The sequence below is a fragment of the Mesocricetus auratus genome, unplaced genomic scaffold, assembly GCF_017639785.1.
Source record: "Mesocricetus auratus isolate SY011 unplaced genomic scaffold, BCM_Maur_2.0 Super-Scaffold_100001, whole genome shotgun sequence".
Classification (NCBI taxonomy): Eukaryota; Metazoa; Chordata; class Mammalia; order Rodentia; family Cricetidae; genus Mesocricetus; species Mesocricetus auratus.
The window spans coordinates 9,793,316-9,821,286 of NW_024429187.1; the positions used below are offsets into that span (position 1 = coordinate 9,793,316).

The window sequence follows — 27,971 nt, forward strand, 5'->3', positions numbered from 1 at the left end:
GAGAGTGGAGGAGAGGGGTAGGGAGTGGGGAAATCCAAGCCTGATCCTGCTAGCTGCCAACTTGAAGAAGTCTTCGGCTCGCACTCCCGAGTTCTCTGCAACGCTGAAACTTCGGGTAGATCCGGGAGAAGGGACTCGGAGGGTGGGATCGAGAAGAGCGCGGGCGCACGGTGGGACTGGTGGGGGTTGCCCGCAGAACTCACAGCATGGCAGTGCTGAGCGAGGCCGCCCAAGAGCCGGCCAGGCCGGGCCTCGGAAGGGCGAGTCCCGCCCAGGTGGCCAGCTGGGACCACCACCGTCGCGGCGCGTCCCCTCCATCCCCGCGGAACTCGGGCTGCCGGGACTGTTGGGGAGTCCAGGCTCCGCAGCCGCTCCGGCGCTCGCCGCAACTCTCCTCCTCGGCGTTGTGCGCGGGCTCCCTGTCCGTGCTGCTGGCGCTGCTGGTGAGGCTGGTCGGCGGGGAGGTCGGAGGCAAGCTGGAGTCGAGTCAGGAGGCGGCGGCCGAGGAGGAGGAGGAGGAAGGAGCCCGAGGGGGCGTCTTCCCGGGCCCTCGGGGAGGTGCTCCCGGGGGCGGCGCGCAGCTCAGCCCTTGGCTGCAGCCGGCCGCGCTGCTCTTCAGTCTCCTGTGCGCCTTCTTCTGGATGGGCTTGTGCCTGCTGCGCGCCGGGGTGCGCCTGCCTCTGGCCGTCGCGCTGTTGGCCGCCTGCTGCGCCGGAGAAGCGCTGGTGCAGCTCTCCCTGGGCGTGGGGGACGGTCGCCTGCTGTCGCTGCCCGCCGCGGGGGTACTGCTCAGCTGCCTGGGTGGCGCGACATGGCTGGTGCTGAGGCTGAGGCTGGGCGTTCTCATGGTCGCCTTGACTAGTGCGCTCAGGACGGTGGCCCTGGTTTCCCTGGAGAGGTTCAAGGTCGCCTGGAGACCTTACCTGGCGTACTTGGCGGCTGCGTTGGGGCTGCTGCTGGCCAGGTACGCGGAGCAGATCCTGCCGCAGTGCTCCGGGCCGACTCCGCCCAGGGAGCGGTTTAGGTCCCAGCTGAGTGCGAGGACCAAGGAAGAGATTCCGGGGTGGAAGAGGAGGAGGCGGTCCAGCTCGGTCGTGGCCGGCGAGATGTCTGGCTGCAGCAGCAAGTCGCACCGGAGGACCTCCCTGCCCTGCATACCCAGGGATCAGGTAAGCTGGGGCTGCACCTTTGGGGGCGCTCAGGGAGGGGGGGGGACTTAAAACTGTGCAGGGTGTGAAACGCAGGCGATCGGGAAGGCAGCCTGCCAAACAGCACGACTTCACACTTACTAAGAAAGTAGTTTCTTTCTTTCTTTCTTTCTTTCTTTCTTTCTTTCTTTCTTTCTTTCTTTCTTTCTTTCTTTTCTTTCTTTCTTTCTTTCTTTCGCTCGTTCTCTATTTAGTGGAGTAGTTTACAAGCACAGCAACAGAAAACAAGAAAAAAGTGGCAAAATTAAGTGGCGGTGCGCGGACTTCCACAGCTGGGCATGTTTTCAAATCTCCTACACCTGGCTTGTGAGTCCCTGAGCTTCTCGAAGCATTTCTGCCCTCCCTAAATCTTTGGAATTAGTTTATTTGTCTATTAGAAGTAAGTGACTTTCAACACGTGTATTTTCTATATTTGTGTCTTTTTAAAAATGATAAAATTTATTTCTAATTAAGTGTTCGGTAAACATATAAAAGGCAGTAAAAGAGTTTCGGTAGCCCCGCAAGGCATCCTTGATGGTGAGGCGCCCACAGGCGCTTCTGCTTTGCAGTGGTTTTGGAGAGGCCGTATCTGATGGCCGCCATAGGGCTTTAGATACTGGTGTGTGCTGAACTCTGAACTCAGGTTTTACACTTGAGGGCTGCCTGTGAACTTTAGAATGGTGCAGAACTGGAAGCTATGCTTTTATTGTTCACTCAGAAAACTAACCTTTCTCGGGAGCGTTTACAAGCCTAGGTGGAGAGAAATTCAAGTGACTTCCTCAGGGTTTGCAGGAAACATTAATCCCGACTTTTTAAGATTGCTAGATATGTATCTTTGAGGAAGGAAGAGATGGGGGAGTTGAATCCAGAGTTGCATGTGCCAGTTTAGGCGGCTCTTTTTAGAGGCGGGGGACTGGAAGGGGGTCAAAAATGTCTTTAGTATCACAGAATAGTTACCCTGCATGGTATAGGAGAGTCATTTCCAATTGTATACACAAGTTGTACCTGAGAAGTTTTTTTCTTTTTCACTTCAGTTTACGCTGCCAGGTCTGACACTGGCTGAAGGGGATCCAGAAAGTTGACTCTGCAGTCTAAATGGAAATTTACACTTTTCCCATTTAAATTCATGCCTACCCATGATCCTGTTAGGATAATTTTCAGGGTACAAGGCTGTTCCTATGATAATAGCCTTTTTTTTTTGGTGGGGTGCTATTCTAGGGGTAATTGGTTAGGTGTTCCTTAGAATCATCAGTCACCATATGGTGTGAGTGGTTGGCTTGTTTCTGAAATGGAGTTGATTACCCAGCTGGGTGGCTTTTTGACTTTACATAGCAAACTGGATGAGAGCATCACATGCTCGTGCTAACTTTAAAACAAATGTATTTATTCTTTTGTTCAGCAGAAACAAATATTTCTGGGTTTAAAGAGTAAAGGGGAAAATGTAGGTCACTGACTGATACATAAATGTATAGAAATTTGGAGATGATTAGAATAAAGTAAGTTGAGTACAGATGGATGCACAACAGAGAACTTTTGCATGATTTTTTTCCATCAAAAAAATCACATTGACAACGCTTCTCTCTAACTTAAAGGAAATGTGATGAGGTTCTTGCCGACATTGATGCCTAATTTACAGGGAAAAATCTGGATTGAATCAGAAGCAATTGGACTCCACATTAATGCCACTTAGCCCTCAAAATTAAATTTCTGACATTTCGGATTAAGGGAGTTCAGAGTGGATGAGAGACCAGAAGGTCTTCAGGTGAATGGAACAGCTTTGCTGATAAACATAGATTTGTGTAGGTTTTTCCCCTGCTTCATGTTGGTAAGTGAAGGACTGCAATGATCTCATAAAGGCCTACTGGGCTTGTTTTCTTTCCCAAAGGTTTTATCGATTAATTACTTAGATAGTGCCCACTTATCATCTGTCCTGGTCATCTTTTTTGTTGTTGTTGTTGTTGAAGGAGTGTTGATGAGGAATGTTCTAAAGCAAGAAACTCTCACTTGGGGTGATAGGAAGCCATGGTTGCACGCAGCAGCAGCCTGGACCCTTGAAGTTTTAATGAGGGCATGGGTGAAGTCCTGCTCATGGAATGCTGGTTTTTATATATGACCCATTAAAGCTGTTGCTGGGCATAATTGTGGCCACAGGGTGGGGCTGACATGGAATAGTATCTTATGAGATAGGGTGAGGTGACAGCTCATACGTTGGCCGAACTCTGTGAAAAGGTTAGGAGCCATATAGTAAATGGCTTATCTTTCTTTTATCACGAGGAAGCAAACTTCTGATTAAGAGGGCAAAGGGTGTCATGATCATTTGCATACTTGACGAAGTCCAGAGTGAAAATAATTATAAAAGGAACATCTACCACTCCCCAGTGCTGTCCAGTCAGTTCTGTCTTGAGTAAGGCAGATCTTGTAGGCAACCAGTGAGTTTGAAATAGCACTGAGAGGCTGGCAGGAGAGAGACCTCCTAAGTATTGACTTAACTGCTGCTCACGGTGGAGTTTAAAAGTGAGACAGCTGAGGCACTTGTCCTTTCTGTGTGGGTGACAGTGACCACTGCTTATGAATTCCCTCTCATTAGTGGCCCAACTTTCTAAAAAGGCACAGGAGAATATATGCTAAACTTCTCATAAGGCAAGTCTGTCTTCCTCCCTCCCTCCCTCCTTCTTTCCCTCCCTCCTTCCTTTCTCTTCTGAAGTCTAGAATTACAAAGTCTATTGTCAAGATAGCACACATAGAATTGAGTTTGTAACACAGACAATTTGCAGCACGGAAAGGAAAAGCAAGTCTGGTTTTTGGTCAGAGAGGGAGGCACCAGGTGTGTCTTGCCAGCCCTGTAGAGGTCTTGATTTTAGATGACTGTGCCAAGCTACACTTTTTAGGCTGGTGGTCCAGGGAGACTGGGGTCTGCTAAGGTGTGTGTGTCCTCTGGAAGAGAATTCTTACATCTGACAGCAGCTATAGCCTTGTCAACTCGGAACTGTCCGCTGGCAACATCCAATATGCGAAATACTAGATTCAGTGAATGATTTTGATTAATGAGGGCTATTTTCAGCACGAAGTTAATTCAGCAACTCTCAACTTTAGGAAAACACTCGAGGCATCCCTGCTATCTATATGTATCACCGAGCACTATTGGACACTCAATTCCATGTAATGACTGAATCCAGCATACCCATTAATTTCTAATGGATTCCAAACCAAATCTAATTTTATTTTAGTTACCTGTTACTCATTTAATATTTCAAACATGTGGCTTCATAAGAAAAACAATACAAGCCATCCTGCTCTTTCCATGAATGCCTTTGAGACACACTATGGACTAATTTCTTTGGGATAGACACAAAGCTAGTCAGAAATGGAGGAGATACATACTTGCTTTGTCTTACTAAAGTAAAAGCTAACCTCTCCTGTGACTATTTCTCTAAACACTCAGTTGAGCATAATTAGCCTCTGTGAATCTCCTCACATTTAAATTATAACTTTGGTAGCAGAGAAGGGTCAAGTTGTTAATCACTGGGGTGAGAAGGATATTTTAAAACTAACCCTAACCCCTCAAACAATAAAATGAAAGATAGGATAATGGTTTCTGTGGTGGGGAGGGCACATGTCATGGGCTTCCTTATGCCATTGCTTAAAATCGAACGGAACTTGATAGTGTTCACAGTATAGCCACAAAGCATAGAAATATTTCATCTCAAATGATTTTGGGAACAGTGTTTTTAAAATTGTGTGTGTGTGTGTTTGTGTGTGTATGTGTGTGTGTGTTTGTGTGTGTATGTGTGTGTGTGTGTGTGTGTGTGTGTGAGAGAGAGAGAGAGAGAGAGAGAGAGAGAGAGAGAGAGAGAGAGTTTATACACTATAGCATGTGTTTACAGGGGTCAGAGGACAACCTACAGAACTTGGCCCTCCCTTCCACCATGTGTGTCCTGGGAATCATTCTCTGGTTGTTAGGCTTGGTGGCAAGTTCCTTTATCCACTGAGCCAGCATGCTGGTCCTGCAAGCAGTCTTAGTAGAAATTCAGCATTTAAAATGGCAAATATATATATATATATATATATATATAGAGAGAGAGAGAGAGAGAGAGAGAGAGAGACAGACAGCCAGACAGCCAGGAAAGTGCTCCATCACAGAACCACACCCTATTTTTCTCAACATGAAGAATGTTGTATACATTTCTAAATGTATTTGATATGTTGCTTATATTAAACAGATTTAAGAAATATGGGATTTTAAATTGTGGCTTCTATCATATTTCAGAATTATTCCTAAATTTATAATAATGTAAATAGAAATATTGATTATGACTTGGTGACAGAATTAAAATTTATTAATGTCAACCTCTGAAAAGGCAAACAAGGATTTCTGATCCTCCTGGGAAAGGTGGGAAAATAATGTTTTGTTTTCCAGTGATTTTTTTATGAATACAGATATTTAAAGCCTACCAAAGGGCCATTTTAACTAACAGAAATAGTCTGAAAATCTATATAAACTTCCCGAGGTTAGAGGGAGTGAAAACAGTCACTTTACTCTTTCTGTCTTGAGTCTAAAGTGTAAAAAGTTTAGCTGTGGAGCTGAAAGAAACAGTGTGTGCCGGGCTGTCATGTTAATTAAATAAAGAACCAGAACAGTGACCCTGTGTATGGGAAAGTCTGGGGGGAGGGGGTACAGGCGGGCTGGATGAGTGACACCGTCATGAAAAAACATGCATTTTATCTGCGGTGAGATTTGTGTGAATTTGTTGTAATTCTGCCGAGATTTAGCTCTGAGAATCATGTCTGCGCTCACCTGGCTACCTGAAGCCCTTGCCACACTGAACTTCCCAGGCTGACATTCTTCTCATAGGGTTCGCTGAGGTGGGGAGTTTATCAAACCAATAAGCCTGCTTCTATTTTAAAATTTCTTCAATTAATATGGTCCATGGTGGCCGCAGCTTACTAGAGTTTATGTTGACTTCATTGAAAACGCCTGTCGTTTGATTCCTTTAAAGGAGTGAGTTTATTGGGGGGGGGGTTAGGCTGGAGGTTGCATTTTTCAGAGAACATGGTTGTGGGTACTCCGGGTCAATGTCACGTCACGGGGTGTCTGGAGTGACAGCGACAAGCTGGAACATTTTCACTGGGTCACTAGCAATGTTTCCTTAGCATTGCGGGCCTGTCCACACTCGCTGTGGCGCGATGCTTCTTAGTTCCTGTGGGTCTCTTCACCCATGGCGTCTTCCTCCTTCCTCTTTTCTGTGTGGTATTTAACAATCGTGTTTCCTGAAAGCTCCGCATGCCGATTGAAGCCACCGCTTGGGCAAGCACCCTGCGTTCGTCTGTCTGATGAAGCCCTCCCACATGATTCTGAGGAACCCTAGAGTCGCCAGATCTCCATGCTCTTACATTCTAGGTTTTGCATTCTTGCATTTGCATGTTAAGGTTGTTTCATTTTCCCATGGTCCAGTACCTTCCTGTTTCTTTCCATAGATAATAAACAATTGCCTTTATGAACTTTTATTGTTGAGAGCAATTTTTTTTTGGTGAGGCTATCTTTGAGAATTGTTTGTTTTAACTTTGAGCTGAGCCTGTATGTTGGCGCTGTTTGCAACACAAAATAAACAGATTCGATCATCATGGATAAAAGACTAATAGATATGTTGATGTGAGTTAATCACAGGTGGGTAATTGTCAAAAATGTAAATTGGTCACACTCTTTATCTCGTATGTAATACTGTGATAAAGGGAAATACTTCTCTCAGTTAATGTCATTCATACAGGCCTTTGGTCAGACGGCCCATCAAACGTCACGTCAACACATTTGTGCACCAGGCCTTGTGCCAAAGCTGTACACACACAGAGAAGACACCGCCGCTGTCTCTTCAGGGCTTAGAGCATCTCTGGGGAGATGAGGAACCTGCACAAGGAAAATCACAGGAAATGTGTGAGTGACCATTTAGAGACAGCATTCAGGAGATGGGACATGGGGTCACACACCTGTCATCTAAGCACTGGTAGGTAGCAACAGGAAGGTAGATTTCAACTACATATAAGGTTGAGGATAGCGAGACCCCCCCATCTCAAAAAGCAAAAAAGAAAGCAATAGATTAAGTAATGTAGATAGTATCCAGTTTTAAATTTGGATATAGGACCCACTTATCTGTCTTCTAAAATTATGTGCAAAATTGCTTTTATGTAAAAAAAATGCGCATGAAGTCAGATAAAGGGAAACCCTTCAGCACCCGAGTGTCAAGCATACATGTTTTAAGTGTGAAGCAACTTTACCTCTGGTGCTGTAGAGCAAGTCTTTAGAAATGGAAACTAGTGTGCATTGACAGTAGGTTTTGAGACAAAGACAAAATGTTACCAGACACAGGGCATGCTATGTGTTCAAGAGAACACATCGGTTATCATTAGGTAGTTTATGGAGGCTCGTGATTGTCACCAGCGATGCTGAATAGTGCTCCACCCAAGGCCAGACTGCCATAAGCAGACCTGAGCTAGTAGTAGGGAGGGGCATGGAGGGAGGTTCAAGGAAATGTTTCTTGGTGGCTGAAGTGAGGATCCTCAGCTAGTACTGTGACAGTTGATGGCTGCCTGGGAAACATTCAAGAAGGGACTGTGGTGGACAGTGCCAAACCCAGGCATCATTTGGAACCAAGTCTGGATCCCCAGTGCAGTTTAGGAGACTGCAAGTCAGAAGTAAAAATAACACGAAACTTCGCATGTTCTCGAAATGAAACGACAAAGCCAGGTGGCCCTGGAGTGGGAGTGAGTTATTGTCAGCTTTGACCCACCCACAGGTGTTTGTGGCAGGGAAAAGTCTGTAGGATCTTCAGCTCACCCAGCTGAAGTCTCCAGTGGCAGCATACAACTCTTTGCCCCCCCCTTTTTTTTTAAAGAAATTGATTAAAAAATGTTCAGGATTTTAAATTCAAGCCAAGAAAATTACCTTAGAAACTGTAAAACCCTTGCTGTTATTGGAAACAGCGACTTGTGTCCCCCTAAATTAGTTTGATCTGTCTCCTTCAAAAGTCATAAAAATGCAACTACATGTGATATTAGGGGGAACACAGGAGGGACATTATTATTTAAAGGACAAAAGGCCTTTCGGGGGAAAGTCCCAAACTAAACTCCTTCTGCATGGCTGATCTTACCCCAGCTGCCATTAACATTAAGGGACCTACAAGTGATCATTGTCGAGTGTTCGGAGTCCCAGCAGAGTGCTGCAAGTCCAAAGGCTACCAAGCCTTTCACCCTGAGGTGATGAGTGGTCCTAAAGATATATGCTTTGTTGGGTGCCAGGCTTGCGTGTACTTACACACGTAGGCTTGTGCATACTTGTGTGTGCATGCATGACCTGTACATATCCAGTACATGTGTCATTTTCCCCTGCCAGGAAATTGCCTTGGCTGTGTCAGATTTGCGGAGAACAGTGTCACCCAGTGGCTTTGCTGAAAACAGTTCTGCCAGTGCCCTGGGTGAGTGCCTTGCAGAGTTAGCAGAAATGTAACACACATTTAGCTTTGCATTCTCTAGTGTTTACATAAAAAAGACTAAAGGAAAGATAAAGTTTATAATAATGCTGTATTTGACCCAGCATGCAGTCAAGATGAAAATAGAGATACATTTTGTTCTGTTTTGCTTGCAGTGAGCCAAATATCCAACATGTGTTTTACCCCAAAAGCGTTCAGTTTGTTGTAGCTTACTGCTCGTGATTCAGGCCACACACATATGACTGATGGTCACCACGCTAGTCGGTGTAGCTACATATTCTCAGCAGGATGCAACGTACGCACTTTGATGTCGCATCTTCACATGTAGTGAAAATATACGTAGATGCAACGGTAGCAAATTTTGATTTCACCTTTTGTCTTATTCTATCAGTTGGCAACTGTACAGCTAGAATTCTCTTCATTTCACGTTTTTTGTCAGTGTTTGTTGATGAAAATGTGCTTATTTGGATCCAGGGGGAATTTAACACTCTTTGGGGCAGAGCCTATACAGTTGATTCAGGACAGTGTCACAGTTAATTGGGGTTCCGGCTTTCTGTGTGTCAGGAATCACATCTGTCTCCAGCTCTCAAGTCCAGGTTGTTCAGACTGTGCTTACATAGGTAGGGCAGGACACTGTCTTTCTAAAATCAGCCACTAAAGTGGCAGATCTGCTAGTGGTATCTGTGGAGATGCGGTCATCCGTCACCTTTGCTTCTGTAGACATCAGTTATGGGGGCGGAAGGAGAGCGAGGGCTCCGTTCTGTGTGTAAGGAGCCTGGAGAGTTCCATGGTACAGAATGCAGGATCAAGACACTCAGATTAGGTCTTTAGTCCCTTTCTAAATTCATAAAGCAGGTTGGGATTACATACCGTTTCATGGGAAGAAGTCTCAGCACGTCCAAAGTCATTCATTTCCCATCAAACTCCAGGGAGTCATTAATTCTAGATGGAGCTCCGACATTACATGGAGAATTAATCACAAAATACTTTTCATACATGACATGCTTTTTCATAACTATGCCTACAGCTATAGATAGACACACAATTTTAAAGTAAGGCATGTATTCTGTGTATGATGGTTTTTATCTGATGATTTTTATTGTGCACATAGTCACATGAGTCAAGGCGCATATTATTTTACATTTATATCGAGGGTTAAAAATGGATAATGAAGCTTGGCAGTGGTGATGCAGACCTTTAATCCCAGCCTTTAGGAGGAAGAGGAAGGCCATCCTGGACTACCAAGCAAGTTCCAGGACAGCCAGAGCTGTTACACAGAGAAACTCTGTCTTGAGAAACTATACAATAAAAATAAATAAATAAATAAATAAATAATAGATACTTTATTTCTCACATAACATGCTTCAAATAATGAAAAAAACAAATCAATATAATCACGTTATACAGAGAGCAAATTTTGATGCAAGAAGTAATATGGATGAGGTTCACTTCAGTCTATCCAACTTTAGACTTGATGGAGTCATATCCAAAGACTATGACTGTAACAGACATTCACTATTTGAAAGAGTACATGCAAATGGAGCTAGTTATTTATCCCCTTTCCCTAGTTCTATTTATTTGTTTTTATAATTTCCCCCAGTCATTTTCTTTGTCTGTCTGTCTGTCTGTCTGTCTGTCTGTCTGTCTGTCTCTCTCTCTCTCTCTCCCTCTCTCCCTTCATTCCCCCCACTTTATTTCATGTCCTTCTTACTTAATAAATTCTTCTCTCTCAAGGGCGTCTAAAAATGTAAGGAATGCCTCTCTGACCTCCACAGGTTACTTAGAGAACACTGGAATGATTTTATGTGAGAAACTTGTGGTTTGGAGTTAATAGGGTTTTAATAAAACCTTTCCCTCTTCTGACTTCGTTGTGAAGCACTGAGAATTTATGCTAAGGCCGGCTGGCAGTGGCAAGCATTTCTACTCCCCAGGCACACTCAGTTCCCGTTGATAAAGCCAGTGGGAGTTTTAACATTGCAGAGATGTTGTGGGGGGATGTTTTGTCTGCTGGCAAATTTGTGTACTGCTATGTGTAGCCTATGGTATCCTTGTCACCTTTTGAAGGTGTGACAACAAATAGAGACACTAGTATTCTTGTTTGTTTTGATCCAAAGGGTTTCCAGGGATCAAAACAGCAGGTTCATGTGAGACATACTCCTTAAGGTCACTGTCAGCTGGTGGTATGAGACACCTACCCTCCCCCCCATTGCGAGGCTAGTGTTTTGGGGTCTAGCCTCTGCAGCAGTGCCCCTAAGGTTTGGAAAGAGAGAGCCCAGCGACTGCCCTGTGTTTCCTAGGGGATTTTCTTTCTAAGCCTTGGAATGAAAGAAGTTACATTCAGACCATGACAGTTTTCATTAGAAAAGAAATCCATTTTGCAGCCTCCCCATCTTACCCATAAACATTTCCCTGAGAAAATTTTGGCTGAGTGCCTTGTTTTTTTTGTAGGTTCTGGTTGGCAGGATATGTAGACGGAAAAGAAATGTCTGTTAAATAAAATATTTATCCCCTCCAGTCCCTTGAGATTGGATAGAGACTAAAATGTTTAAAGCAAAGAAAAGAGGCTATGGACAAGTCTGAGAATTTACAAATTTGATGTGGTGTTGGCAATTTTTTCCCCTTTGCTTCTTAAAATGTCTTCTGAGGACCTGGAAGGATGGTTCAGTGTTTAAGAACTCTTGACTGGTCTTGCTGGGGACCTGGATTTAGTTCCCAACTGCACAGGCTGCTCACACACATCTGTAACTCCAGTTTGAGGGAATCCAACAACCTCTTTTGACCTCCATGGGCACTGCATGCACTTGCTACACTCATACATGCAGGCTAGCACTCATACATGTAAAGTAAAAATAATAAAATGTTTTTAAAGTCTTCTGTGATGTTTTACATACAGGGCCGAATTTTCCTGCATCCTTATTAATGGGAAATTTCATGTTCAATATGTGCCTTGTTCGTTTATTTATAGATCATTAATGACTGAAAAATCACCAAATCTACATTCAGGATCACCGTGATATAAATGTTTGTTTTTTTTTAATAGTGTGTGTGCACGTGTGCATTTGAGTATAGGTGCTCTTGGAAGCCAGAAGAGGGCATTGGATTTTCTGGAGCTGCAGTTACAGGCAGTGGCCAGCCACCTGACATGAGTGCTGGGAACCAAACTGGGTGCTCTGTAAGAGCCTTATGAGTTTCTAACTACTGATCTGTCGCCCCAGTCCCAACAGATTACAGCATTTTATGGAAACTGAAATCTATAGACAGGCATGGAGGTGCAGACTGGCAAAACTAGCCATTGTGGGTCAGAACCAGACTGGGTTAGAAAGTGTGACAGGAAGGAAGAGATTTTTTAGTCATCCTGGTGTTTAGTAGAATTTGACTTACTAAAATAAACATTTTTCAGTTAAATAAGGATCATCTTGCTGGTTCAGTTTTAATAGTCAATAGAGATGCTTTCTTTTCATTGAAATAGGCCATTTGTTTTGAATATGTCATTTAGACTTTAATGACCCTCAGAGAAACTTACTAGACTGCTTAGAACAAAGTTCAGACCATTTAATGGTGATTGATATCTCTTTCTGTAGCTGTCAGTTATCTCTGTAGTTCTGATTTCTGTTAATGGCATCTTTCAATGTTTGAGCCCTTTGAATAATCTTACAAAATCTATATATGATTTCAATTGAAAAATAACCAGCAAACTGAGAAGTTAGTTCTGCACTTAGATTTTCACATGTCATCAGATTATGATCAAGTTGGTTGTGAAATATGTTAGACATTTTAGTACAATATTTATAAGCAAAGCTTCTAAGAGCAGAATACAGAGCTGTGGATGTCTTATCTCAAATAATGAGTGCCTTACTCTTCATTTTGTTTTTCTTGTAATTGCAATCGCTTTTTTTTTTATAGACAGACAGGACACATGTCCTGATACATTTATTAGTGGTAGCTCATTGTGACAGTCTCTTCATTCCTTTTGATTTGAGTCACAGTTGGTTTGGATCTTCCAACCCCCTTTGGAGAACTATTGTTAGATGTTTTAAGTGTGTATGGTGGAACTTCTCCCAGCTATTAACTGGTCCTCCTTTGAAGAGTGAGAACTAGGCTGGGGATGCTGGAGAAAGATATGAGTGAGCTCTGGTAAGTGGGTTATGGCGTCAGTCAGGAGTGCAAGCCCATAAAAATGAGTGCACACAACCCATGCTAAAGTCTGTTTGGGCAGGAAAAAACAATCAAAATCAAGGGGCTAACTCTTTTATTTTTTTTACATTTTTTGATTTAAATTAGAAACAAGCTTGCTTCACATATCGATGTCAGCTCCTTCTTGCTCCCCTCCTCCCCACCCCCCACCAGCCCCACTAACCCTCCACCCAATCCCACTCCATGGGAGATAGCCAAAGTCTGTCATATCATCCAGAGCAGGAACTAGGCCCTCCCCAATGTGTCCCTCCATGTGGAATGGGCTCCCCAAGTGCATTCGCATGCCAGGAATAAATACTGGTTCATTATCTGAGGCCCCATATATTGTTGAGGTTTTCTCCTCACTGACACCTACATTCAGGGGGTCTGGTCAGTCCCATGCTGGCCTCTCAGCTATCAGTCTGGGGGGGCCATGAGCTCCCCCTTGTTGAGGTCAGCTGTCTCTGTGGGTTTCACCAGCCTGGTCTCGACCCCTTTGCTCATCACTCCTCCCTCTCTGCAGCTGGGTTCCAGGAGTTCAGTTCAGTGTTTAGCTGTGGGTGTCTACCTCTGCTTCCATCAGCCACTGGATGAAGGCTCTAGGATGGCATGTAAGGTAGTCATCAATCTAATTATCGGGGGAGGGAATTTAAGGTAGCCTTTTCACTATTGCCTAGATTGCCAGTTGGTGTCATCCATGTAGATCTCTGGAAATCTCACTAGTGCTAGATCTCTTCTCAAACCTGTAATGACTCCCTCTATTATGGTATCTCTCATCCTGCTCTCCTCTATTCTTCCCCTGACTCAAACTTCCTGTTCCCCCATGTCCTCCTCACACCTCTTCTTCCCCTCTCTTTCTTCCAGCTCCCTCTCCCCTCCCCCATGCTCCCAGTCCACTCAGGAGATTCTGTCCCATTCCCCTTCTCTGGGGTACCATGCATATCTCTCTTAGGGTCCTGCCTGTTTCCCAGTCTCTCTGGTGGTGGGATTGCAGGCTGACACTCCCCTGTTCTATATCTAAAATCCATAATACGAGTGAGTACATACCATGTTTGTCATTTTGTAACTGGGTTACCTCACTCAGGATGGTTTCTGCTAGTGCCATCCATTTGCCTGCAAATGTCAAGATTCCATTGTTTTTTTCCCGCTGAGTAGTACTCCATTGTGTAAATGTACCACATTTTCTCTATCCACTCTTCAGTTGAGGGGCATCTAGGTTGCTTCCAGGTTTGGACTATTACAAATAATACTGATATGAACATAGTGGAACAGATGTCCTTGTTGTACGAATGTGCATCTTTTGGGTATATGCCTAAGAGTGGAATTGCTGGGTCTTGTGGTAGACTGATTCCCATTTTCCTGAGGAATCTCCATACTTATTTCCAAAGTGGCTGTATAAGTTGGCATTCCCACCAGCAGTGGAGGAGTGTTACCCTTTCTCCACATCCTCTCCAGCATAAACTGTCATTGGTGTTTTTGATTTTAGTCATTCTGACAGGAGTGAGGTGGTATCTCAGAGTTGTTTTGATTTGCATTTCCCTGATGGCTAAAGATGTTGAGAACTTTCTTAAGTGTCTATCAGCCACTTTAGACTCCCCTATTGAGAATTCTCTATTTAGTTCTGTACCCCACTTTTTAATGGGATCCTTTGGTGTTTTGGAGACTTGCTTCTTGAGTTCTTTGTAAATTTTGGAGATCAGCCCTCTGTCAGAGGTGGGGTTAGTGATTATCTTTTCCTAATCTGTGGGTTGCCTTTTTGTCTTGTTGACCGTGTCCTTTACCTTCTCAGTTTCAGGAGGTCCCATTTATTAATTGTCAATCTCAGTGTCTGTGCTACTGGTGTTGTGTTCAGGAAGCAGTCTCCAGTACCTCCCACTTTCTCTTCTAAGAGTTTCAGTGTGGCTGGATTTATGTTGAAGTCTTTGATCCATTTGGACTTAAGTTTTGTGCATGGTGATACACATGGATCTATCTGCAGTCTTCTTACAGCATCCAGTTATGCCAGCACTATTTGTTGAAGATGCTTTCTTTTGTATAATTTTAGCTTCTTTGTCAAAAATCAAGTGTTCATAGGTGTGTGGGTTAATATCAGGGCTTTCAATTCAATTCCATTAGTCACCTATCTATTTTTATGCCAATAGCAAACAGTTTTCAGGACTATAGCTCTTTTATAGAGATTGATGTCAGGGATGATGATGCCTCCTGAAATTCCTTTATTGTAGAGGATTGTTTTGGCTATCCTGGCTCTTTTGTTTTTTTATATAAAGTTGATTATTGTTCTTTCAACGTCTGTGAAGAATTATGCCTGTATTTTGATGGGGATTGCATTGAATCTGTAGATTGCTTTTGGCAAGATTAAGAGGCTAACTCTTTACACATACTCCTTATGCTCTTGTGGGTGAATTTTCTTGACATGAACTTTCCCAGATATAGATTCTTATTCTTTAGTTCTTAAGCATGTTCGTTACATTGACTTGTAAGTATGCCTACTGGCAATTTTATGTGAACTTGAACTTCTCATGTAACTACACTAGATTAAAAATGTCAACAAAATCAAGCACCTTCCCCCGTATTCAGGCTGGGCAAGGCAATCCAGCATGAGGAATGGGCTCCCAAGAGCCAGTCAAAGCACCAGCAACAACCCATGCTCCTATTTCCAGAGGTCCAAATAGATCAAGCTATTCAACTGACTCATATATGCAGAGGGACTAGGTGAGTCCTATGCAGGCTCACTGGTTGTTGGTTCAGACTCTGTGAGTTCCCAGGCTAATCATTTCTGTGTGGTTTTCTGTGACATTCCTGACCCTCCCCCAGGATCCTACAACCTCCCCTCTCTCTCCTCAGCAGGACTCCCCAAGCTCTGCTCAATGTTTGACCATGAGTCTCTGAATTAAAAAAGTCAAAAAGGAGATGTAACTTCTACTAGATGGTGTTTGCTACCTTCTGAGTACATCAGTATGTTTGCATTTTTATCTCCTTTTCCCTGACTCTTCACTTGCTGTTATTTATTCTAACATAGTTATCATGCCAAGGGAAGCAAAGCACGGTTTATGATCTGTAACTGTGAACACTTAAAATTCATAGATTTGTATAGGTGACATCAAAGTTTGTGAGAAGATTATCTGGCTTCATTTACACAATTCCTCACAATGCTGTACTTTTTACATTGAGGTATGTGCCACAATTCTCAAAATCTAGTGTGAATGAAAAATCACTTGAAAAGCCCACTAAAATGCATATTCCTGGATCTTGCCATCAACTAATTTGGATTTTCTGGTGGGCTCTAGAACACTGCAGAGTTTTAAGGTGCAATCCTGATGCCTTGGATGAGGGATATAAGGATACAAACTTATGTCTACTTACACTATACGGCTAGTCTGACTTTTGTAGTCTCACTTGAGTAGTTCTGAACTTAACTCTTGTGAGAAGACTTAGTATTATTGGAAATAAGTTTGCATACCCATGGCAAACAAATGTGTGTATATGTGTGGTCACATACAATGGTTTGTGAAAACTACATATGGTGCCAAACTCCTGTAGTTCAGCATTCGGGAGGCACAGGCAGGAGTATAGTTCAGTGCCAGCCTAAGAAACACAGTGAATTTTGGACTAGCCTGGGATATATGAGAGCTGGTCTCTAAAACAAACAAACAAACAAAACACAAAACAAAATGAAAAGTAGTTTGTGAACCCAAACACTCACAAATTTTCCCAATATTTCCCCCTTTGGGACTAGCTCATAAGTTATTTCTTGATTAGCCTGTCTATTCATTTTCATCACTTGTAAACCTATTTCATAAAAGATGTTCCAAAAATTAAGCAAGTTACTACACTAATGTTGGGTAGAGATGCTAGACTGTGATAGACCAAAACCTTAAAGTATGAATGTTTGCACACTTTTTGAACATAAGTGATTCCATCTGTATCAGAAGCATCATAGAACCTAGTGAAGGGCTTGAAGGTTACATGGATGGGAAGAAGAGGAGGGAGCTTCCATCAGGTGTTCTGGGGGGATGAGGACAGTCTCTATCCTAGCCCGCGGCTGAGGCATGGAAGGGTGTAAGCTAAATATAAGGAGAGTCAAGTTAAACAAGTACAACAGACTTAACATGTAGTTAGTGGACCTACTTGCAGATCTTAGAAACATGCAGTTCCATGTAAGTTGATGACTGTGCTGTTTCAGTATTGATGAATTGTAGTTGAAGTCACTAACAAGCAGTCAGATGGGACTGGAAAGAGAGGAATATGCTAGAGTTAGTACAGGTGCTTTTAAGGAGAAGGATGCAGCCTGGAGAGAAACACAAGTTGGTTGACCCTTGAGCTTATCTACCAAGTGGGTGATGATGCCAGTGTGTGCCAACTGTGTCATACAGTCACACTTGAGTTTTGCCTCTGACTTGATTCAGCCTCTAGTTGATACTGCATGCCATATTTTATTTTGAAAGACAAATGTGTTTTCAGAATTGTTAGCTTCATGTCCTCCTTTTAAAGAATCCATTAACTCTAATGAGGGCCATGCTTGTATGTGAATGGCTGTGCGGGCATCTCCTGGAGCAGGGCCCCTCTTAGGGGCTGCATCCCTGAAAAGAACTGTCTGTCCCCAACTAGCCATCAATTGCCAATGGTTGCTCAGATAGAAGTGAGACTTCATGAGTTCCTTTTCCAACCAAACTGGGATTTTGGCTGGCTTGATTGTGTGGAGTTCTTGTACATACAGTTGTAGCAGCTTTGAAATCATGTGAGAAAAGCTGTGGTCATGTCTGGCAAAGACTATTTTGCACAGGTATCCACGACCTCTGGCCCTTAAACTCTTCCAACTCCCTACAGGGTGATCCCTGAGCCTGGAGAGTATGGGTGGGATATAGGTGCCCCATTCAGGGCTGGGTACTCTACAGTCTCTTATTTTCTGCCTGTTGGCCAGTTGTGGGTCTTTGTGTGAATCACATCCACTTCAAAAAGAAGACTGTATGATGGGGGTTGAGAGATGTGCTCATGTATAGGAATAAAGATAAGAACCTATGGGACATTTACTGCTGTGTCTATATAGCAGAATAAACGGTGTTAGGGTCTCCCCGAGGCTCTATGAGCTACACAGCCACAGGTTTTTGGTCTAGATAACAATGTCAGGAATGAGTTCCATCTTGTGGATCCCCCTTTAAATCCAGTCTGAGGGTGGTTGGTTACTCCCATATTCATGCCATTATTGCATTGGCAGGCATGTCTCACAAGGGTAACTGTTACTGAAGTTCACAGGGTCACATCTGGGTAAGACCATTGATTACTTTTCTCTCCTAGTACTGTGCATAGAGCCTTACAGGTCAGCACCATCTTGTTTTCTTCATGAAGACTCAAGTATGTGGTGTCTTCAGCAGTAGGGTCTTACCATCAAGTTCTACAGGTCAACTAAAAACAACGGTAATATCCAGCATTATAATCCTCAAATTCAAAGTAAATACAGTTCTAACACCAAAAGCTCATTATAGAAGTAACATTTCAAAAAAGGTTTTTTTACATATATTGAAGCCAACAGGCACTGGATTGCTTGTATCTTGTTATGAACTATGTTGCTTATGTACTGAGTAATTATTATAGCCACAAAGAACATAGTACTATCTTAGTTTGTAATAGTTGAGTATAAAATGAAATAAATCACACAACTTCATAGGAGAAAAAAAATCAGGAAACCTTTTTTTCTCTTTATTTACACCAAGTACCATTGTTTTCTAATGCATAGCATCTGTTAAGCCTATTCAGTCTAGCTTCAATTTACTCAGTCATCAGGGAAAGGCACTAATCGTTTACCCATATACTGTTCATCAGAGCAGTCTTTGTAAACTAGCCCTTGCAAGATCAACTCCTCAGGCTACTTTTCTTCCAGATTTTTCCACTTGTCGAATGACTGGTCAGTCTAGCCTGCGGTGGTTATTTTCAGCTGGTCTTGGCAGTGACAAGAGAGTCTACTGTGGTCTGCGTCCCTTCTCCTGCTTGTAGGAAATCCTGTGGTCTCTTTTCTTCAGTGGTGGAGGAGACAGCAGAAGGTGGATCGAGGAAGGTAGCCTTCTCTGCATCATGCAGGCCATGAGAGGGCATAGCCATCATTGGGATACTTTCTCCAAAGGGGAACTGACACCACAGAGGTCATAGGGAGAAAGGGCTGTCTACCAGCATGGTGAAGGTCTGCTGGTGTGAACCTGCAGTGGACGGATTGACAGGTGAAGGCCATAAGGAATCGCTGTGTGCTCATGGGAAAAATCACAGAGCCCATGCACCTTCTAGCTTCCTGAAGTTCGGAAACCCACATCCTTCATAGAGGAGAAGGGGGTGGGGAGAAAATAAGCATGATTTCCAGTCACAGCAAATGAGCGTTAGGGAGAATGAATGGACTCAGGGAGCGAAACTTCACTGTTAAATGGTTTGGTTTTTTTTTGAATGTTGAGCCCAATAGAGGGGCGTTATCTCCTGCGACAAAAGCCCATACAGGTGTACAGTTACACTACCCACTCTTGTTGCTATGATTGATAGTGAGGTTTCAGGGAGAGAGGGAAAGCTAACTCATGGGTTGAAAACTTAGGGAAGGTAAGGCAATATCAGAGTTCTTCCCTGCACCTGCATGAGGACATGAACACCAGGGGACAGATGTGGCTAACAGGAAGCTGGGGAAGCCATTAGGAGAATAGGGAAATGCTCAGAGACACCCTGATTCTGAAAGTAGTGCCCTGACTATGTGCCCAAACACCGTATCTGCAAGGATACCTTCCACTGAGCCTCAACCAAGGGTTTTCAGCAAAGAATGGGTGGAACCGGCCTCACCTTCATTATGATTATTCAGTCTGGGTTTAATGTGAAGAGTGTTGTCACAGAAGAGGGGGTGGAGAACATGAATTGGACCCAAATACCAATATCATTGGGCAGGTTGTCAATACAAGCAATAAGCTGACCTGCCAAGGCTGGTGATGGCTGGCTAGTCTTGGAGTTTAGAGAGGGCTACCTGTATGCTTTCTTTAGTTTAGGGATCTGTATTAAGAATGTCTGTTCATTGTTTGACATGGAAATTTGGAAGCAGCATTGGGGGAAGTGCTTCTGAAAGGTCATATGACATTCAATAAGGGACAAAAAGCATCTGAAAATAAAATTCTGCCTCTTGACCCAGAAGGTAGGAGAGGAAAGACGCTTCTTATAAAATTGGACACCCCAGCACAAACCTCTAGAAACACGTTCCTGAAGCAGTAGAGTCAATCTTTGTATCTGTATTTGAGGTGTAGCTTTATCAAAGAATATAGACAGATATGTGTTGAAACACATACACACACTGGGATGTGTTTCAGGTTTTACAAAATTATTTTGGGTTATTTTGTTGCCATCGCAACCATGATTTACTGAGAGTATGAAAAGAGATACTGTTCTAAGGGGAGCAGATTCTTCATGATCTCTGTGAGGATAGCATGCGGTCTGCTGAACTAGTTACTAGCCCAGCATAAACACAAGCCAGCTTCATGGTAAGTGTTCGAAGGAATGAATGAACATGGATTTTTCAAAGCTTTCTTTCATCAAAAGAACTCTGTATCAGAGTCCTTATTTCATTCATAGTATGATTCTTCTAATACTTTTTATGGAATCTACAAATACACATTTTCTTTTACATTTTTGGTTTTCATCTGTAAGTCATATTCAGGCACTAGGAGTTCCTAGATTTTGTTTTCTTTCTGTCTGAAACATACTGAATGCACATGGATAGATTTCAGTTTTGCTTGTGAGGCTCTGTTGGCTGTTTCCCACATTTCTGCTTGAATATGAAGGGACTTTGTCCATTTCCATTTGCTGGTTCTGGTATAAATAAGTGAATAGGGAAATAAAACCATAAGTATATATGATATTTTAACAATTATTTCCATAGTCACAATTATTTCACATGCCTTTTTTACTTGGAGAGTTAGTCATTTCTCCACTAACACATTAGAGTGCATTAAACCCATTCAAATACAATCTCAGTAATATTCCTTAAAATTATTTCAGAAATAGATATACTAGAATAAAAGTTGGGACATGGAGAGTCAAAGAAACTAAATCACCTCAAATCCAAAACTAAAACCCCAGACTCAATCAAGTATTTTATATTTTTTTCACTTTTGTTGTTTGTTTGTTTTTGGGGTTTATTATCTTTTAAAGATTTACTTTTATTTATATTTATGTTAATTCTATCTGAAGATTACATTATAATAATGTCTTGCTTCCCTTTCCTCCCACCATATACTCCTCCTTGCTTCCTTTAATATCATGGCCTCCTTTTACATTTATGGTAGTTATATGCATATATATATGTACATATCTATTCATAACTACAACCCACTCAGCCTGTGTACTGCTATTTGTGTATTTACTGGGATGATTTGGTATTGGACAGCCAGTTGTGCTCTTCAGGTGCATATGTGTATGGGTATATGTATCCGTGTATCTCCCCTGGAGGCTAGATTTAAAGGCATCTGTGGTGATGCTTCAAGCTTAGATGCTGGGAACTGAGCTTGATTCCTCAACAAGAGCAGGAAGTGCTCTTAACCACTGAGCAGTCTCTCAGGTTTCCTCCTGTTGCCTTTTTTTATTTGAAGACAGTTAGTGGGAGCTGATTATGCCAGGGGCCCCCTGAGCTAAGGTAGCAGGGACTGACAGTCATTTCCTCTCTGAGTATATGCTGTGAGGGTGAGGGGCTGGCACGGAGCTAGGGTTGGCTGGAATTCAGATCTCAGCCTTACAGGTCAGAGATGCAATTTTTCCATAAAACAGAGCTTATCCCTCACCAGGGCACACTAATCATAAAGCCGTAACTCATCAATCTGAATGTCAAGTTATTAATTTACACCGGGGAATTTAACTGTGAAGAAGACCAGAGTGGCAGGGCTCTCTAGTAAATTTTTCTTGTTTCTAGTGGGAAAGTCATCTTTAGCATGGTTGGCCCTGATGTTGCAACTGGGAATCTCTGGCTTGTGGGAATATTTCTTGGGAAAATTCTGCTGTTTGCATTTTTAAGAGAAAACGTGAAAAGTGCCCATGACATGCCAGAAAGCTGGGGACCTTGAGAGAGTTAGGGTTCTGAAATGGATGGCTCGTGTACTCATCCCCTCCCCCAAGCTTATAGTCAAGATGCGAACGTTAGCAAATGCCCAACGATAAAAGTTCTGACATAGAGAAAGTCATGAGAACTTTGCCTTCTAGAAAGGTCACAGCTAAATTTAATGCTGGAATGCCATTGCACGCTTAACATAGATTTCTGGTAAAATTCTGCCCTTCCTTCCTTTTGAAATTTATGCTTAACTTTTCCATGTGTTTATGTGACTATTCCACTGACTCTCAGCAGCTTTGCTGCGTTATAAAGAATGCGTGTGTAAAGGAATGCTTCTTTATATTTCTCCTCTGGGCTTTATGCCCAGAGGATGTGAGGGAGGGCAGGAGCAAAAGGTTTGAGACTGAATGAGCTGGATGCCAGGTGTGGATTGCATTTCATGTCTCATGAAAGACACGTGGAACAGATAGTCTCTTTGCTGCTGAGACGAGAGGGGCGGATGATGGGAAATTTTAAGAGACTAGACAGAGGATGGGGGTGATGGATGAAAAAATGGAGTGTTCCCCGATTGGGCTGAGGGATCTGAGTATGATTTTGTATACACAAAATGTCAGAAAGTTAAGCTTTTTTTTCTTAAAGGAGTGTGATGGGAATAGCTGAAACATAATTTGGGTAGCAATAAACCGGATCAGTGAAATGGACACCGGGGCTAGGGGAAGAGCTCTTTTAGATGTTTGGAAGATTTCTTAAGACAGTTGGGGCAGGGGTTATGAGAAAAGGAAATGATGACAAAGAGAAAGTAAGCATTTTAACTGACAGAGTTGGTCAGAATTTGGTGGCACAGGGCATAAAGGGCACTGGCATTTTGAAAACTGAGATCACGGGAAGCTAAATAGTGAAGACTGGCTGGGAAATGACACCCTCTGGTCTTTTGTTTTAGTTCCGGGTGAGAAAGCATCTGAGATGGTGTTTGTTTGGTTTGGATGCTTCTCCATGTGTTACTCTTAACCTCATGCAGTCTTGCTCTCTTGAAGGTCGCCAGTCTCGTTCAGTCATGATGCATTTTAATAAAAGAGCTGACTGCATTCAATACCTTCCCTGTGCAGGGTGGGCCTGTTCCTTTATAACTGGAAGCCATTCCATCTGTAGCTTCAAATGCAGAGAAGTCGTTTCTGTAGGCACACAGAGACTTTGCCCTGAAAGCCCACCATGTGTTATGTGCTTGTCAGTTCCAGCATGTAGAAGTAGAGCTGGGAGTAGCAGTAGCTCAAAGAGGCTAGCCTGGGTTACATATATCTCTGTCTCGAAAGCTAAACAACAGCAACAAATCACAAAAAGTCACCCAGCCCCTATTTAAGAGAAGATATCACAGGGTCCAGAATCCTGGTGAATAGACACTGAGTAGTGAGTCTTCACAAGGAAAGAGATAATTGGGCGTTATAGACCTCAGTTCTGACATGGAACTGTGGGTTAAGTCCCATAAATGTCATCAAATTTGAAAGTACATGGCCAAGGGTCTTCTTATGAGACAGATGAATGCTGGGTTATAGGACGATTGAATAAATTAGTTTGTTAATTGAGACAATCTATGGAGCCCCACAATAGTAACCTTGGACAATTATCAAGTAAATTCTATTTGGATTATTTTTTTCTTGAGGTGCTCCTACTCTTGTTTGTCTTTTTTAAATGTGTGTGACAGAGTATAAGTGGTGTGTGTGTGTTTGGGAGCATTGTATCAGTAACAATACTAGTCATCTCTCTGGGCCAAGTTTCTAAGCACAATGGTATGTTTGTTCTTTGCCCAATGACATTTCCCATGTGGCAAATCTCCATTGCTCTCAGTATTTCTCTTGACCTGATCTTATATATCATAGAATTTTGTTTATGTTGTTTTTTTTCTTGAAAGATATCATTGATGATTTATCTTAGCCTTGAATGGCAATTAAAGATAGTCAAATGTATGTGATCTCTCATGAGTCCTCTTGATTAACCTGCCCAATCCTTGCCATGACAGGAGCAAAATTTCCATCCCTGGCATTTCCACACCCTCCCATTTCCTCTTCTCACTTAGCAAGGAATTCTGAAGTTGGAGTAGCAGAAGGATGCAGGAGTTTTGATGCAGTGTGACTGAAACTAGCATATGATTATCATATTTTTAATACTAAAATCACTTATAGACCTTTTCCAATATCTGTTTGTCTAGCATTGATTCCAGACCTACTTGATGTCAGACTGTGACTGGGCAGGCAGGAGTTGGGGTGCATGATTTATCACACACCTGATGACAAACCATGAGCAGAGAGAACTGGATGCAATGTGATTTCTTCCTCCTTTTTCTTCTTGTCAGTAAAGTAATTTGTATATTTACAGTCTTTATCAGCTGTAGCTCTGAAGATCTTCACATGCATTTGCACTGTATCTGTCTGTATTGTGCTCTGGTACTTTGGACATTCTGTTCTTGTTTGGCTTAGATAAAAATGGGAAGATAGCTGAGGTTTCCTGCATTAACTTCTGATGATTTATGCATGGCGAGGATAATGAACACTGGGAGGCATAAGCATCTCTGCATAAGTTTGTTTGGAGCTTAGGAATTAAAGTATAATTCTATTTTCCCACTTTCTTCCCCCTCAATGAGTATCTCCAACAGTGTAGACATCTACAGCACATGACAATGGCCTGTTTTTTCCTTTGTGTGTGTCACCATTTTGCATGTAACCCATACCACACATGCAGAAACAAATTGACAAATGTGTTTAAAATTTTTATTATAATTTATTCTCTCTTTCTGTGTGTGCATGTGCGTGCCTTCATGTGTGCTTGTGCGTGCGTGTGTGTGTGTGTGTGTGTGTGTGTGTGCGCGTGTGCATGTACATATGCCATAGTTAGCATATGGAGGTCAACAGAGAATAACTTACAGGAATCTGTTGTTGCCCTCCCTCATATGAATCTTGGGGACTGAACTTGGATCATTAGGCTTGGCAGCAAGTACCTCTAACTGCTTAGCCATCTTGTATGTCCCAATTTGAGAAGATTATAATTTAAATGAAAGGTCTAAATGGATAGAATGAAGGTGACACTGGAAAAGGACTGCTTGGGATTGGATACATAAAATCACATAGCTCTTAGAACTAAATAAGGAACTATTAGAACTATTACTGAGGCTCACCTGTGTTGTCAGTGGTGCAATTAACATTTCATCCAAGGCCAGTACTTCCCGATGGCCATAGCGCTGGCTTCCACAGGAAGGGTCCTGGAAGGCCTCATTCAAGCATGGAGCTGCCCTCAATTCCTGTGTATTCTCCCCCGAGAGACCACAGAACATCTTAAATCAATGTTGTAGTGAATCTCAGTTATGGGTGTGTCATATCCATCCGGTGTGTTGATATGAGAAAAGTTTGCACTTCACAGCTCTATAAAATTGTTCTGAGTGGGGGCAGGAACCCGCCTTTCCTGTCCCGTTCAAAGGTCCTGTGAGAAGAGGTTTAAGTAAATACAGCTCAGGGGAAAGCTTTCTCTGAAGCTTCACCTGGAAAATCTTGTCTGGGAAAGCATCTCATACAGTACCTTCACCAGCCATTTGGGTTTTAGTTTGATTTGAGTTACTGGTTTTTATTTAAGTGTTCAATGGCAGACTGTTTTATAACTTTTCCTCATAAAGCTAGTTTTTGTAGTTTATAGGTCCACACTTAAAACATACAGATGAACCATTTTTTTTCTTTCCTGGAGAGTAGCTATAATAAAGAATATTCTACAAGAATATTTCTACATCAAAGTTGGAGGGCATTTATTTTTCATGAGCTGAGATAAATAAGAAACCTTTTTTTTACCATTTTAAGCACTAGAGGAATTTTACAATGTAATGAAATTGACTTTAAAGCTTACATCTGAACTATTTGGGTCCAGCTTAAACACTGGTTGGTACAATATAAGAGTATCAGAAAAGCATTGTCATCCTTTTGATTTGAAAGTACCAGATTCTATAATTGCAATCAGTACAGAAGAAAATACTTTAAAGTATAAGCTAAGAGCTTGAATCTGCTATTGTGCCTGCTCTGTGTTTAATGCCTGCATTGGTTAGCTATTGAAGATAACTTTCTTACAGGGGATGTTGGCAGGAGTATGGCATGGATTTGACATTTTGTGTGTAACAGACAAGGAGAAAGCTTAATATGTTAAAATGCTCAGGGTAGGGCTGGAACCCACATTAGGCAGCTCAGACACATGTAACTCCAACTCCAGGAGACACAACTCCCTCTTCTGGCCTTTGTGGGTACTGTGCTCATACATAGCTACACACACACACACACACACACACACACACACACACACACACACACACTGCAGATTTAAAACATTATTTAAAATATCCAGGGTAGAGGTCAACAACAAAGAATTGATTGACACAGCATGATTGGTGTCAAGGTTGAGAAAAAGCTTGCAGTATTGTTCAGGCATCTGTATTAATGCACAGGAAGTTGCACTAAATGGTAACTGAAGTTTTCATTAGGACAGGGCTAAGAATCCGGGTTATGCTCAGATTCAGGCAGGTCTTGATTCCACCACTTTTTGACTCCATAGCCTCCTGGTGTCAGACGGAATCTATTCCCTATGATGTGAACACTCAGTTCTATGGTACAGCCTCTTCTGTTACAGCTGTGTCAGTAACTGGTGAGATATTGCCTGTTCAGTAAGGGTAGCCACAGTCATGTTTAGAATGTGATTTCAGATTATTTGCATGGTAGCTGCCAAGTTACCCAGGAAGTGAGATGGCAAAAATATTAGAGCTGAATTTCTTGAACAAATTATAGAAAATTTAGTTCAATGGAGATAGGTACTATTTAAGGGTGTGGTGTGTGTGTGTGTGTGTGTGTGTGTGTGTGTGTGTGTGAGTGTTTAGGTAGTTACCTAGCAAAGATTATTAACAACTGGAAAGATCTATAGAGAAACAACCTCCAAGATAAAAGTATTGACATTGAAAAAAAATGCCAAATTAGCAACAGTCACTACCAGTGGGCTATGTAAAAGAGACAAAATGGATCTCTTCTCTCTTTTTAAGATTATGGGCATGTGTCCGTTTATGCAGTCTGTATACATGTGATTACAGGTACCATCAGAGGCCAGAAAAGGCCACTGGATGCCCTGGAGCTGAGCTGGAGTTGCAGGTGGGTGTGGGCCACCTGACCTGGGTGGTGAGAACCAAATGCAGGTCCTTTGCAGCAGCAATTCATGCTCTCAACCCCTGAGCCACGTCTCCAGCCATGAGCCTTTCCTGTTCCAAGAGCACTACCTTCTATGTTATCACTCTGCAATAACTGAAAAACAAAGCAAAACTTCTCCTAGTTTCTCAGTTTGAATGTTGAAAACGAATAATTTCTCAGGAGGACAGGATCCCCCTTTCACCTGTTTATCTCTGTGAGTTGGTTTCCCTCTGTAGTCGCCTTTCTGAAAGCAGTGACGCTCTGGGGCCATTAACATTTTCCTGGCTTGATAAAGTGGTCATATTGCTGCTTTTATCTTGGGGCCTGGCATGAAGTCCTGTTGCTGAAGCTGGTGATGTTGGCTCTGGGTGGTAGGCTTGGGAAGGGCATAGGGGATTTTATAGCTTGCTTCTGCAAAGCCAGAACTCTGCCCTTGACTGCGTCCCTTTCAGAAGTCTATTAGGAACTTGCATGTAAACATCACAAAGACAACTGCCAAATTTCTGGTTGTCAAAAAACTTAGAAGCACAGATACTTTTAAGACTGAATTTATTTGTTTATTTAGAGAGCATATCTGAGTGTGTCATAGTGTACAGGTGGAGGTCAGAAGAAGACTGCGCATGTTTTCTGTTTCCACTCTGGGGGATCCTGGGGATCAAACTAATGTCATCAGGCTGAATAACAAGTGATTTTTACCTGCTGAGCCACCTCACTGGCCCTCAATACACAACTTAGTGATAAAAATCCGCTTTCTAAACATAGGCTGATTTGAACAGCAGGGGCATGCTAAAAATGGTAAACTTAATAGGAGGAAATGTAAATTATTATAATTTAAGTATTGCAAGTAACTTCTATGATTTGATGATGAAGAGAATTG

General features: G+C 42.5%; 1 protein-coding gene across 2 annotated transcripts in view; it reads left to right on the top strand.

Moving 5' to 3' along the window:
• The first annotated feature begins 206 nt into the window (after positions 1-206).
• Pde3a (phosphodiesterase 3A) overlaps positions 207-27,971 on the top strand; it is a 272,622-nt gene continuing 244,857 nt past the window's right edge. Inside the window, exon 1 of one of the 2 annotated variants that reach the window (XM_005072911.4) lies at positions 207-1,169. In XM_005072911.4, coding sequence (XP_005072968.1) covers positions 207-1,169 — 963 coding nt within the window. The remainder of the gene's footprint in view (positions 1,170-27,971) is intronic. The other variant, XM_021228875.2, reaches the window with a different exon arrangement.